The sequence below is a fragment of the Helobdella robusta genome, assembly GCF_000326865.2.
Source record: "Helobdella robusta unplaced genomic scaffold HELROscaffold_3, whole genome shotgun sequence".
NCBI classification, from domain to species: domain Eukaryota; kingdom Metazoa; phylum Annelida; class Clitellata; order Rhynchobdellida; family Glossiphoniidae; genus Helobdella; species Helobdella robusta.
This window is the reverse complement of record NW_008704501.1, coordinates 311703-325744: the sequence shown is the minus strand read 5'-3', so window position 1 is coordinate 325744 and position 14042 is coordinate 311703. Positions and strand designations below refer to the sequence as shown.

At 31.1% G+C, this 14042-nt stretch overlaps 1 protein-coding gene across 1 annotated transcript; it reads left to right on the top strand.

Moving 5' to 3' along the window:
* Positions 1 to 1256: 1256 nt before the first annotated feature.
* HELRODRAFT_186407 (hypothetical protein) lies at positions 1257 to 13255 on the top strand (the record flags this gene model as incomplete). The annotated part of the gene is made up of 12 exons (XM_009020951.1): positions 1257 to 1698; positions 3502 to 3631; positions 4704 to 4762; positions 5123 to 5234; positions 6232 to 6261; positions 6858 to 6905; positions 7848 to 7962; positions 10722 to 10793; positions 11889 to 11968; positions 12304 to 12382; positions 12870 to 13043; positions 13203 to 13255. Exons 1-12 carry the CDS (start codon positions 1589 to 1591, stop codon positions 13253 to 13255), a joined length of 1062 nt encoding a protein of 353 aa, XP_009019199.1. The 5' UTR covers positions 1257 to 1588.
* Positions 13256 to 14042: the final 787 nt, after the last annotated feature.

Sequence of the window (14042 nt, the reverse complement as noted above, 5' to 3'; positions counted from 1 at the left end):
GAGGCTGGTAAATGGGTAGACGACGTAAGTTGTCGCTGCTGGCCGGCGAGGTGGCTCAGAGGTTCAAATGCGCGCTGAGTCAAAGACATCTCAATGGCTATCATATACTCAGCGTATATGATGCGGTGCTTGCGCGTGCACTAAATACATGTGTACGTCGTGTGAAAAGGATAAAACAGCCTTTGTGGCGAAGATGGCAGCTTCATATCATTGGTTGAAGATATGAAGAACATAATAAAGATATATAGATAATATATCTGTAACATTGTAAGTGGTTCTGCGTATGTCAGAGCTGCAATAATAAAGACTAATAAAAAAAAAAAAAAACTAATTTATGTAAATCCTCTTTGTTTCGATTTGCTAACCACTAGCTGAGATAAAGTTTTTAAAGACCTTTGCAGATTTCTAAAACAACTCTTGTTAATTATTCTAAAACATTCAGGATCAAAACTATGAAAATACCTGCAAAACGTATCTAATAATCTCGTCATTCTTTTCACTACTTATAGACATTTTTTTTTGTCATTCGTAAGTCAACTGTAACAATCGAGTCTCCCTCTCCTGCACATTTTCGGAACTGAAAACTATTCTTTTCTGCCCAAATGTATTTTAGTAAAGTTCCATACTCATTTCTCCGCCTTCATCAGATTAAACTTGAGAAGCCAATGATCTGAGAAAAATCTAATCTATCCATGTTATCCCGTGGTTTGCCACAATCATTAAATTATATTCCACTATCATTTGTCATATGCCAGCTTCATTATACCCTGTATAAAATATGTCTTTGACCCCTGCCGCTTTTGATTCCAATAAAATCTAATGGAAAGTAATCTGTACAGCAATTTCCATTCTAAAATTTCACGGATTCTAAGACGGGTTAAATTGAAATTTATATATAATATGTGTTCAGGCCGAAACAGCATAAATGGAAGTCACTTATTATAATTCATTACGTAAGTTAATAAGTGTTGGTTAACCTATTATTGATGCTCATTTTGTCATTTCCATGAAGACGACCTTTGTGATTTATTGAAATAAGTCTGGTTAAAAATAAATTTTTTATTTAGAAGTGAATTTGAGTTTATCAAATAGTTGTAAGCACACACAAAAATAATTAGTTTATTATACACGTATATATCATAAAGTTTAATTTTAAATGGCAAACATTAAAAATGAACTATTTGTTCCACATTGTGAAGCGCATTTAATTTCATGTGTGGTGCTCTTCAATCGTTAGGACTGTAGGTAGCTGTGAATGTGGTTTGAAATAGGATCGGTGTTGTTGTTTTGTGTTGCAAAAGTTTTCATTTTGGTTGACTTTAAACTCCCGTTTGGTCATTTCCATGTGAATCGAACTCGTCGCTACAATTTTTTTTGCCGACAAAAGCTAACTCGAGCTAACTTGCAAGGAATCTCAGTTTTATTTTTGAATTAAAATTTAAAAATTAAAAGTCAGCAACAGGAAGCGCAGTTGAGATTTGAAAGGTGTACGGACAACAAACTCCTGATTTATTCGCTGCAATAAGAGTTAAATCTCCCCACCTACCTAACTAAGTTCTTCTGAAACCGTCAGAAGCATCGGCAAAAAATGATCAAACCTAATTTTTACAAAATTGAGTTGAACAAGACAGAATGGGAGGTTCCAATGAAGTACCAGAGCCTCACACCTGTTGGATCCGGAGCATACGGACAAGTCTGGTTAGTGCTTTTACTTTCTTTATTTCACTACTATTATTAGATACTTATTTGGTAAGCATATCATCTGTAAAAAAACATAAATTAGCATGGAGCTTCTGGCTATGCAATTTCAAATTTTTAGATGTTTAGCATTTATAACATTAATTTAATTAAATTGTAATAAAAAAGTTATATAAATAATGTATTGAGGGTTTGTATTCTATGATATGATATGACAATAATAATATGATATGATGCCATTAACGACAACTGTGACTGAAAAAAATTAAATTGATTTTATTTTAATTTTATTAATTAACTAGTAGGTCATTTCATTAATTAATTAATTTTGTTTTTGAAGATGGTGTTTTTTCATTGATTTGTCCCATTTGCATGTTTAACCAGCTGCCAGAATTTAATAAATAAATTAATTAATCAAATAAATAAATAAAAAGATATTAGTATATTATTCTTTCTCAATAGTCTTTAATTGATTTGTATTCTTGCACACATGAAAAAGCTTCATAATTAGAGTAATTAGAGATAGAATAACACTTTTAGACAAATATAATGAATACACAGCAGATAGAAGCCAATTGAACTGTGCATACAATACACCATACAATGTCTTATTACAGCATAGTTGTTGTACATTATTGGTTTGTTTGTATCCTGTTTTTTCATTGCATCTTAATAAATAGTTTTATAATGTTTTTGACTTATATTCTGGTAATTACTCTTAATTTTTACTTTATTTCACTGGTTTCATTTAGACATTTAATAATTGGAAATAAATTACATACAGGTATACATTAACATTGACAGTGATTTGATTTTTACTACTGTTCTATTATCAAATTTTAAAATTATAAATATCTTGAATGATTCTAGTTCATGAAACTTTCCTATTCTTTGCCTATAGAAATCTTGTTGAGAAGATACTGAATTTTATGTTAAATGTAGTTTCAAGTGTCCTGTCTTTGATGTGTTGAAAATTTGAACATATTTTCTTAACCCACTCCACTCTGCTGACTACTCAGTCTGACTGTATAATACCTATGGTATGTACGCTTGAGTATTTTTGTATTACCATTGTTTTTATTATTAGTCATTATTATGCCTTGAGAATGTATGATATACTTTACGAGAACATTATACATTATATTCTGGTCTGTGTATGTTGGCTTGGAAACTTCTGATGCATGTTTTTTTTGGTACTTTATTTAACATGTTCAGGAGACAAATGTAACATGTGATGAGGACATGAATGTGTTGATTTGTCCATGCATTATATGAAGTTTTTGCCAGGGTTGTCTAAATATTACAAGTGGAATTTGTTGTATAATTTTTAATATTAAATTTCAAATTTCTGAGATTTAATTTTTTTAAAAGTCAAAAAAATTTTTGCTTATTGCTTGTATTGTAATTATTATTATATTATTATTCTTTTTTGTATTATAGTTATTATTATTATTCTTATGACAATTTAAAAATTTTAGCTAAATTCGTTTAGATAGATTGGGTATGGGATATTTTTCTTTGCATCAGTGTTTGTTTGGGTCCTGAAATAGAAATAAATTTAATAATTATGCATGTGTCAGTCAATTTTATTTATACCATGGTTTCTTATTTTATTGTGGTCTGATGTAAAAAAAATAGACAGAGATAACAATTTCTGCAATGTTATTAGGTTAACAGAAAATTTGAAATCATCATTTTGATCATTATATTGGAAGTTATTGTTTTTGGCTGAGATGAAAATGTATTTGTTGAACAGAAATAATTGCATTGAAGTTTGACATGCTTTTTATGCTAACCATACAGTTCGGCTTATGACACAGAACGCAAGATCAAAGTTGCCATCAAAAAGTTGGCTCGACCCTTCCAGACACCCATCCATGCCAAGAGAGCATTCAGGGAGATTCGACTGCTCAAACACATGCACCATGAAAATGTATGTTTATAATGCATATGAATGCAAACACATGCACCGTGAGATGTAGGGTTATAATGCACATGTATGCAAACATCATGAGATGTTTGATTATAATGGTTTTGTTATTGTTATTACTGTTATGTTACATTGCTCCATACATAGTCTAGAAGGCACTTGAAAATATTTGTACACTTTTGTGCACGTAAACATAACTGCTATAACATATGTGTGTTATATTGTTTACATTGTTCACGTTGTTTACATGTAAGTTGAACGAATGTTTAAAAAATTAGATGTAATTTAATGTTAAAAAGAAATGAGTTTTTACCCATTGAAAATTTCTTAAACAGGAACACAAAAATATTATAATCCAAATGAAAACAGGTTCCAATATAATTATTGAATGAAGGTGAACCCAAAGTACAAACCTAAATTGTTTATGTATAATTATGCTATTGAATTTAATTAGTTGAGAAACATACAAAAACATTTTAGGTCATTTTTAATTTTTACAGTTTTAAGATATTTTTAGTTTTCATAACTAATTATCATTATTACAATTTCTCATTTAGGTATTCAATGTTGATAAGGCTGATCAGTAGGAAGGAAGGACATCAGTAGTGTAGGCATCTCAGTTTTTAATACTGGCCTTATAAATAATGCAAAACTTTAAAAAGGCTTTCTGAGAGATGTTCTTTGAGAGATGTTTGTCAGTTGGTCCTTATGAATGCATAAAAAGTGGGTGACAGGGAGTTCATGTGGTTCGTGTTAAATTTTAAGCGGTGTGAGTCATGTCTTTAATATAACAAAGTTTTATTCATATCTAATATGATAAATCTAAAAGTTTTATGAGGGAGCAAACTAGTTATGGAACCACTCCTTATCTTATCATGCAAATGAACATGCCTACTTTCAATTTGTCCTGATTAATTTTTTGGTTAACCATTATTTCCAGAAAAAGCTTGCATGGTTTTTGTGCATCAGATCAGGTGTTTTTTTTACTTCTATTGTATGTTACATTTTCATTTATTATATTATTTATTTATATATTTCAATTGAAACATTCAAACAAACTGATTGTTGACCTCAGGTTATTGGTCTGCTGGATGTCTTCACACCAACCGTTCACACGAAAGATTTTGAAGATGTGTTAGTGTCATCTTCTTTCATCACCCTCAACCATTATCAGTCATTTGTTCAGTACATCATCATTCTTTCATTATTCATCATTCGCTAGTCAACTCTTACCTCATCATTATTCATCATTTGCAATCCCTCATATTATAATTACCCATCATCATCATCGTCGTCGTCATCACTGTTGAGGTCATTATTTTCCATTATTAATCATCATCTATATGAACATCAACATCATCATCGCCATCATCATCATCGTCATAGTTCGATGGTGAATACTTTTGAGAATGCATGTGGGTGGAGTGCACCGTTGAATTTATATACACACACACTCACTCACACACATATATAATTTGACCAATTATTTGTCAGTTACATGGTCAGTTTGTTGATGGGGGCCGACCTGAACAACATCGTCAAGACTCAACGTCTCAGTGATGATCATGTTCAGTTTCTCATCTATCAGATTCTCAGAGGGCTAAAGGTCTTGCATGATGATGATGATGATGCAGTAATGATGATGATGATGATGAGTTTTACTATTAGGATGGGATTGTAGTCATGATGGTAGGGGCAGAGAAAGTGAAAAATTTATTATTGGCAGGGTTACAGGTAATATTTTTGATAAATTGATGTGGTAACTGAAAAACCAAATATATTGATATGTTTGAATAATTTTAAAATGCATGTAGAAAGTATCTTCTTCATCATGTTAGTTAGCATTAGGCAGCTACCATTTCACTTCTTTATATTGAAATACATATTATCAATAGAAGTTAATATATTAGATAATAGCATCAATTAGATTATTAATACCATTGAATATAGATACCAATGTGTTGGAGTCGGTTGAAAAATATCCGTCTCCGACTCCAGCTCCTCAAAAAATCCAACTTCAGATAAAATTTCCGACTTCAACTCCGGATTCCAAATTTTGGAAAAACTTGTCCATCTTTTGTATCATAATTTTACCCTATTATCACTACTAAATTAAAATGGCTTTATAAAACACTTGAAAACAGTCAATGTGATTGTTTTTTATAATAAAATTATTTTGTTTTTAAGTTTTAAAACTTTTTGAAAAATTTTTAAACTTTTGTATCATAATTTCACCTTATTATCACTACTAAATAAAAAATATTTAAAAAAAACACTCAAAATCAGTCAATGTAATTGTTTTTTTTTAGTCAGATTGCTTTGCTATTATGTTTTACAGTATAGTGAAAAAAATTCTGTGATTTTATTCATATTGTTACCATTTAATTTCTGTATTTCAGAGTCACTACACATATTTATCCTCTAAAAAGCACAATCTTAAAAAATTTTTTTTAAATAAATAACATATTCTGACTCCGGCCCCGAAAAAATCTGACTCTGGGCTCTCAAAAAATTCCGACTGGCCAAAATCACCGACACCTTGTTAGAAACGTAAAATATTTTTTTAATAGGATTTACATTTATGATAAATTCCTGTTTAACAGTACATCCATTCGGCTGGCATCATACATAGGGTGAGTTGCTTCACTTATTTTCTGCTTTGTCAGTTTATTATAACATAGTTTTGGGAATGTATTTACAAGTTTATCATTCATTATTTGTGATTTTGATAGTTGGCTTGTAAGAGTGTATAGTCATTTTTCAACCCATGCTATTATTGCAGATTTTAGTCAATTGGCACGAGGGTTGTTCAATTAAGATTTCAAACATTGATTTTTGTAATCACCCTACCAAGTTGTTATGTATATAAATGTTTATTTACTCAAATATTTTAATGAAGTTTGTGGAGGTTTTTATCTAATTATGTAAATACAGCCTTTTGAATTTTTTTCACAAAAATTCAAAAAATTGTTTTTTTTTGGTTTTGTGCTTGAAATGTTATCTCTGGTTGCCTTTAACTCCCCACTAGATGAAGAGTTCAATATGCATTATTACAAAATAAAACTGTGTTTATTGTTGTTGAAATAGTTTAGTTTTCTTTCAATTTGAATTTTTTTTTGAATTGTATGCAAATGTCACTAGTTGTTGGTGTATTAGAATTTTAATTTAAGAAGATTTTAAGGTAACTCTTATAATAATGATTAACTATCAACTTTGCTGTGCATGGCAGGATTTGAAACCGAGCAACATAGCTGTGAATGAGGATTGTGAACTGAAGGTGAGTCTCTGTCTGTTTGTCTCTGTCTGTTTGTCTCTGTCTGTTTGCCTTTGTCTTTCTAGGCTTTGTCGTCATTTGTTGACATGCATTCAATGTTATCAGTTTTGTTACATTGGTTTATCTCATATTGCATCATTTATATTTAGTGTTTGTTTTTTGTTATCAGTTTGCTTTTGTTATTCATATGTGTCGTTTTTGTTTTCACTGTTGTTGTCATTAAACCTGTTTATTAATTTATTTACATAATAAGCAATGAACAATAATAGTAGTAGTGAAAATGTTTATATTCAGATATCATGTAAAATTAATAAATAAAACAAACAATTTTGTACAGCACTTAGGAAGCAATATTATTAAGCAAGCAATTGAATAAGTTGATTGAGTAGTTGGCTATGTGTATTAGCTCCGCAAACCATGTGCTACACCTTGTAATATTGTTATATGTTGTAATGTTGTTGCATGTTGTAACTTGTTACATGTTGTAATGTTGTTAAATGTTGTAATGTTGTTACATCTCCTAATGTTGTTACATCATGCAATTTATCTTAAACTTTGTATCATTGTTACATTCCACACTGCTTCATGCGATGTTGATCAGCTATTTCAAAGATTCCTTCACGAGAAAATGTAAATCAGCCAATTTTTTATGCAATCAGTGCTTATGTTTTCAAAAATATTTTTTTTAAGATCTAATCATTTGAATGAATCGTTCAGTATTAAAAATTTCTGTTTATAATAAATGTTTTTTAAACTTATGCACTGCTCGTACCTCATTTATCTCCAATTCTACCTGTGTCTCAGTTGCAATAAGGTATCAATATTTTTACACAACTGCAGTGATTAAAAAATTATCTCGTGCAATGATACATTTGCAACAGCATCATTGTTTTGCAATTGCATTGTTCCGCACGCACACACACACACACACACACACGCACACAGATACTTGACTTTGGACTTGCCCGCCACACAGATGATGAGATGACGGGGTATGTGGCCACGAGATGGTACAGAGCTCCTGAGATCATGCTCAACTGGATGCATTACAATCAGACTGGTTGGTCGCTTTAGCTGCTTATATTGTGCACAAAATTCTATTAATGTTGGTCTTTTTATAAAAAATATTGTAACATAAAAATATTGGGCTCAAACTCTAGTGTCAATATGCCTTATCTAAAATATTATTTAATTAAACATCTATAAAATTGACACATAAAACAACAATTTGAAAATGCAGTCTTATTTAAATGACTTAAGTTTTTGGCGATAATAGATAATAACTATTACTGCAAATGCCTTATTAATTATGGAATAAACGTGAATATAAAATTTTAAGCTATCACATGAAATATCTAAATCATTAACTTGCTCAAAATATAATGCATCAACCTTCCCAATCTTATAATGCCATTCATCATAAATTTTATTACCAAACCTTTGTGCCATACATTTGATTGCACAATGCACATCCCATCATCAGGCCATTTAACCAGAGCATTCAAGCAGGTTTGCATTTTATCTCTACCATGATTCCTGTCGACAATTTTGATTCATGATATCCCATAAAATGAAAGCATTGAGAGCTGTGATAGCAATCATATTGAAAAATATAACTAAGGGCCAGCACCTGGTAGATCTTTTCACGCTATAACATCGAACCATCTGGTCCATGCTATCAACTCCAGTCGTGCATTATAATATTTGATAACTTCTGGTTTCTTTTAGGTTCTCTGCTATGAATTTCTTGTTGATTATGCATTGTGCTCAAAAGAGTAACTAATTTATATTTTTTAGGAAAATATGAAACCAAAATAGCATTATCTTGAAATGAAAATTTTGTGGAATAAAATTTTCTTTTTCTTGCCATCATTATTTCTTTTGGTAACTCCATTTGACTTTTTCTCATAGCTCCAACAATTGTCAAATTTTTTGCAATAATTTTTTTGCCACTGATAAGCTTGTGAAGAAATTATCGCAAGTTATATTTCTACCAGAGCCCAAAATATTTTCAACTAGTTCTGTTACTACTCTTTTTTCTTGATTTTCATCTCTGGGCTAATCATCTTTTTTCCCAGTATAAATTTGCATTTTTCATGCATAATGAGTAGAACTATTACATAATACCCCAATCTCTCGAATAGTTACTAGCTGCTCATCAATGGTTACATTGGTTCCAAAATTATATGCATCTTTTAGTGTGCTGTTCCAGTTTTCAAAAATAGATCTTATAGGATGCAATTTATTTTTGGATTGCTTCTTTTTTCCGGCAATTGCAATCAAACCTAAGAACTCTTAAAATTTGTAAAAATCTGTTACTACTCATTTATTTATTGAAAGTTGGTCTTCCATTTTTCATATTCCAAAAATCAGAAATTGATTCAGTTTTAGATTTATAAACCCCTATCAATATTGTTATACTAATTATTATTGTTATTATGGACGTGCCCCATAACGGGATGCTGCCGTGTTCACAAGGTACTTCAATTTCAAGCGATCATGAGCTAGTCTCCAGGCGTAGTAAGGACCGTAGTTGATGAGTGAAAGGTCCTTCTACACTGAGCGGATCCATGACTGTCCTGGACGGCCGCGCAGTCGAGTCCAGTCCGGTGGCGGTCGGTTTATGACAGCTTTTAAAGCCCGGTAATGATCCTCCATAGGGCTGGCACGAGCTATGTGACCAAAGAAGTTTAGACGATACCTGAAAAGAAGTGAGGAAACAGAGGGCTTTTGTGTTCTTCTCACCTCAACGTTAGTGACGCGATCGCGGTAGGTCAGACAAAGGATCCTGCGCAAGCACCATTGATCTGTAGCGTTATACCAATCCATTATTGAAATTCATTTCTATCTATAACTTTCCAGTCTGATATTACATTTTCTCTCTCTATATTTGTTCACGTGCATATTTCATCTATCAATTTTGAACGAAAAAAAAGATTGAAAAAAGATGTCATACTATCACAGTTTTTCTTTGAAAAACTAGTCAGTACTTGACTAATATTTACAATATTATGCTGCGAGTGACTACCAATTTTATTTTTTATAGGCTCAATGGGCCACATCTCCTTATTTTCTTTAGATTTTATGAACAAATTTCCATTAACAATTTTTGATTTTGTATCTGGTACTGAAATATCTGCTTCATCACAATCTGATGAGGACGAGTTATTTGGCACTTCACTTTCACATCGGCTAATTCATCCCATTCATCATTGTCCATAGATTGTTCTTCTACTTCACAATCACTTTCTTCATCACCCAGCAAATTCAAGACTTCAGGCAAAGAAAACAAATTTTTTGAACTTTTTTTCATTATTTTGAATAAATTTATTAAAATAAAACGAAATGATAATTATTAAAACGATTATTCAAAACTAGCAGAAAGGAAAAAAAATTGAAAAAGCTAAATAAAACAAGTGCCAATTGAGTATTTTTTTTAAAATGGTCGGGGTCAAAATAACCCAGATGGTAAAATAAGTTTCTGGGCTATTTCCCCAAAGGATGTTGCAATATGCTAAATGGCGATAAACAAGTTCATAGTGGGGATCTATTAAAATGTCGTACTTAATTTTTGATTTAATTTTATAGAATACACCTAGAGATTAGTTATGGAATGACGTGTGGTTTCCAAGAGAGATTGTCTTTGATCTGTATGCCTAAAAATTTTGTTGATTTAGAACGCTGGATTGAATATCCGTTAATGCTAATGTTGAGGTCCGGTACTAAATCTGTTAAGTACACACAACCAACCAGCACACTATTTTACGCACTCAATAAACATGCACGCAAACACACATTCATGCAACACATTCTCTGCAGTTGATGTTTGGTCAGTTGGATGCATCTTGGCAGAGTTGATTATGGGCAAACCTCTCTTCCCAGGGACCGACCGTTAGTACATCTTTCAATTTTGTCTTTGCTTTCTTGAGCTTTATAATTTTTATTGTTTGTATTTATAATTGATTATTGTTGTTAACTGTTGTTTTAAAAAATTTATTTAATAAAATATATAAATTTTGTGGTTGTTAATAGATTCTAGTAGGTTTTCAATAATTTTGGGTTCATAGTTATGTAAAACATTTCGTGTCTGTAAAATGCTCATTCATTGTAATTACTCTTACTTTACAAGTCTTTAAAGAGCATCATTTGCTTTTTATGCATGCAATTTACGTTAAGTTTTGTAAATTAATGTTGTGTTGCACGATCTGGGGTCTCACAGTATCTTTTTTTTTATTCTTACCTCATATCCAGGGCCTCATCACTAATAGAGCTACATGTTCATCAACGCATTATATTCAAACTCATGGTTATAACTTACCAGATTTTAAACAAATGACAACCACAATATCTTTATAATTTCTTGCATTTTGGACAACATTCCATTCCGATCAAACTCAACTACTCATTTACACCACCTGTCATCAAGTCTTGTGCTCCAAAAGTGATTTTTCTTTTTGTGCTCCTTTGTGGAGTAACTTGCCCTCTTCTGCCAGAGAACAACCATCACTTAATTTATTTAAACAACATTTAAAGCACCATTTTTTTCGCCAGACATTTTGTGGGATATCGATGATAACATCTTTTTCTGTGCGCCCCTGACGCTATGCAAAGGCGCTGTATAAATTACGTTATCATTCTTCTTATTATTTTTATTATTATCACATGTGTACTATGGTGCTTTTCGTCGGCTTAGTTTTTTATTTTTTTTATTCCTGAACAACGGGACCAAACAAGTTAACGAACTTTTGTTTTTCAGAATAGCCACATTTTATTACATTATTTATTAGCATAAGTTAATAAAATGATGTTAATTGATGTTTGTTATTAAGTAGTAATGTTATAAGGATAGTGCTAATTTGCATGCATGTGCATGAATAATTTTTCTTTGTTATTTATATTATGTTCTATTTTATATGTTCTGTTTTATTATTATTATTTTCAAAATGTGTGAACAAAATTGATGGATTGGTTGAACCAATTGAACAGACATTGACCAGTTGAAGAAGACCATGAAGCTGACGGGCACACCCAACCAGGAACTTCTCAGCAAGATCACCAGTGATGAGGTGGTTCACCTCATTCACTTTCCTCTTAAATTCTTTGACAGAACTTCTTTCTTCCCCTAACTCAATAATTTTATGATTTAATTTAGAGTTATTAGTTTATAAACCTGTTTATTCTTTATTGTTTAGTTAAATGTGAAGTTGACAACTTGTACCATTGTATTTTGAATTAATTTAATGATATTTGGTTGAAATTTCATGTGTTAAACATGCCATGTCTTGAGCGTTTTAGGAGGACTAAATAAATTGCATGTGTTATTAAATGTATGTGTTAAATAGGTTTTAATGAATATTCTGATATAATAAATTAGTGTTATAATTTAACTGTTTCAATGAAGGCGAAGAAGTTCATTCAGTCGTTGCCTGTCATGTCGAAGAAGGATTTTAAGGCATACTTCCATGGAGCCAACCCCCTAGGTGAGGTGCCAGCAATCTGATGATCTCTGGTCATGTTTTAATATTATATAACTAGTCAGAGAAGTAACAGTGGGAGTTAACAACTTCTTCCACAAGGAAGTTTTTATTTAAATTTTTCCCTCTTCTGCAAGAGTAAAAAAGTAAAAATAATATAGATAAATATCCATTTGCATCTTGTTTGCAAAATCATCTACCCACGTTTTCAAAGTTTTTAAATTCTCAGAAGGTTTTTGACTACGCTGCTGTATATTGATGTTTACATGCATACAATGTTATATAGATTGTTGCGATGTTCAATCTAAGTTAAGTTTGATGTAAATATCAAGACTCAGCTGCTAAAACTCTTCATCAAAATTCTGCTGTCAGCATGTCATTCACATGGCGTTAACAATGTTGTGATTTATGCAAAAATTTCATTAAATTAATTTTTTACCTATTTTACACAACATGATTTTATATTTCAATTTTTTAATTTTCCCTCGAACAGCCATAGATTTGATTGAAAAAATGCTGAACCTTGACCCCGACCATCGCATCACCACAGAACAATCACTGGCACATCCATACCTTGCCCAATACTCGGACCCCTCTGATGAACCGACTGCTGAACCTTTTGATCAGTCCGTTGAGGAGAAGGACCTGGACATCAATTCGTGGAAAAGTTAGTTGATGAATTTTTCCAATCATTCATTTAATTTTCTTTTGCTTGTTCCGATGTTTAAATTTGTTAAATTTATCAAGTTATTTAAATTTAATGATTTCTTACAAAATGGATACAATTTTAAACTGGCTAATTATTATTGACATTTAATAAAAACAGAATTGATATACGAAGAGATCTGCAGTTTTGTGCCACCAGAAATCATTGACTAAACAAAAGACTGACACTTAGATGTTCACATGCTCCTATATGTTCTAGGTTGAGTAAATATTTTCTTGAGCAGTGAACACCCAGATGACTGGTCAACCAACCAATTAATTGATTGATTGATTTATTATTTACCAGTTAATTAATTATTTAATAATTGATCGAATTGATTCGTTTTATTTGTTAACCTTTTTAACAAATGTTAATTTAGCTGTTATTAGTTATTAACATTTTACTAACGTGGGATGTGGATTGGGATGGTTCATGATTATGACCATGTCACGTAATGTACGATGTAAGATGCACATTAAACAAATATACTTCTCTTGATATGATGCATGTTGTCATAGTTTAAATGTCGTTTCAATTTTCTCAACATTGATTCTTCTTAATGATGTTAACATTTTTACAATATTTTTAATTATATAGATTTTATTAATTTTATTTAACAAGCTATTGTTTTAATTCGTTTCGTATATTTATTTTTTTTATAAATACAACTGAAAATTTTATCATGGTATATTCCTCTTTTTGTATAAACTTTCAATTTTAAGTAGGGTACAATTTGTATGGTTAGAAATACTTCTGTGCAATGTTTCATTGCAATTTCTTCTTAAGACACAACTTGATTCTTGTTCTAAATCTTCAATTTATTTTTTAATTGTGTGCGTACGTGCGTGCGTGTGTTTGTACATATACGTGTGCATGTGTGTGATGCAAGCATTGCCATTAAGCTTGAATATTTTTTAATGACAAGAATCAATCATTTTATTAATATATGTCTGAACATTC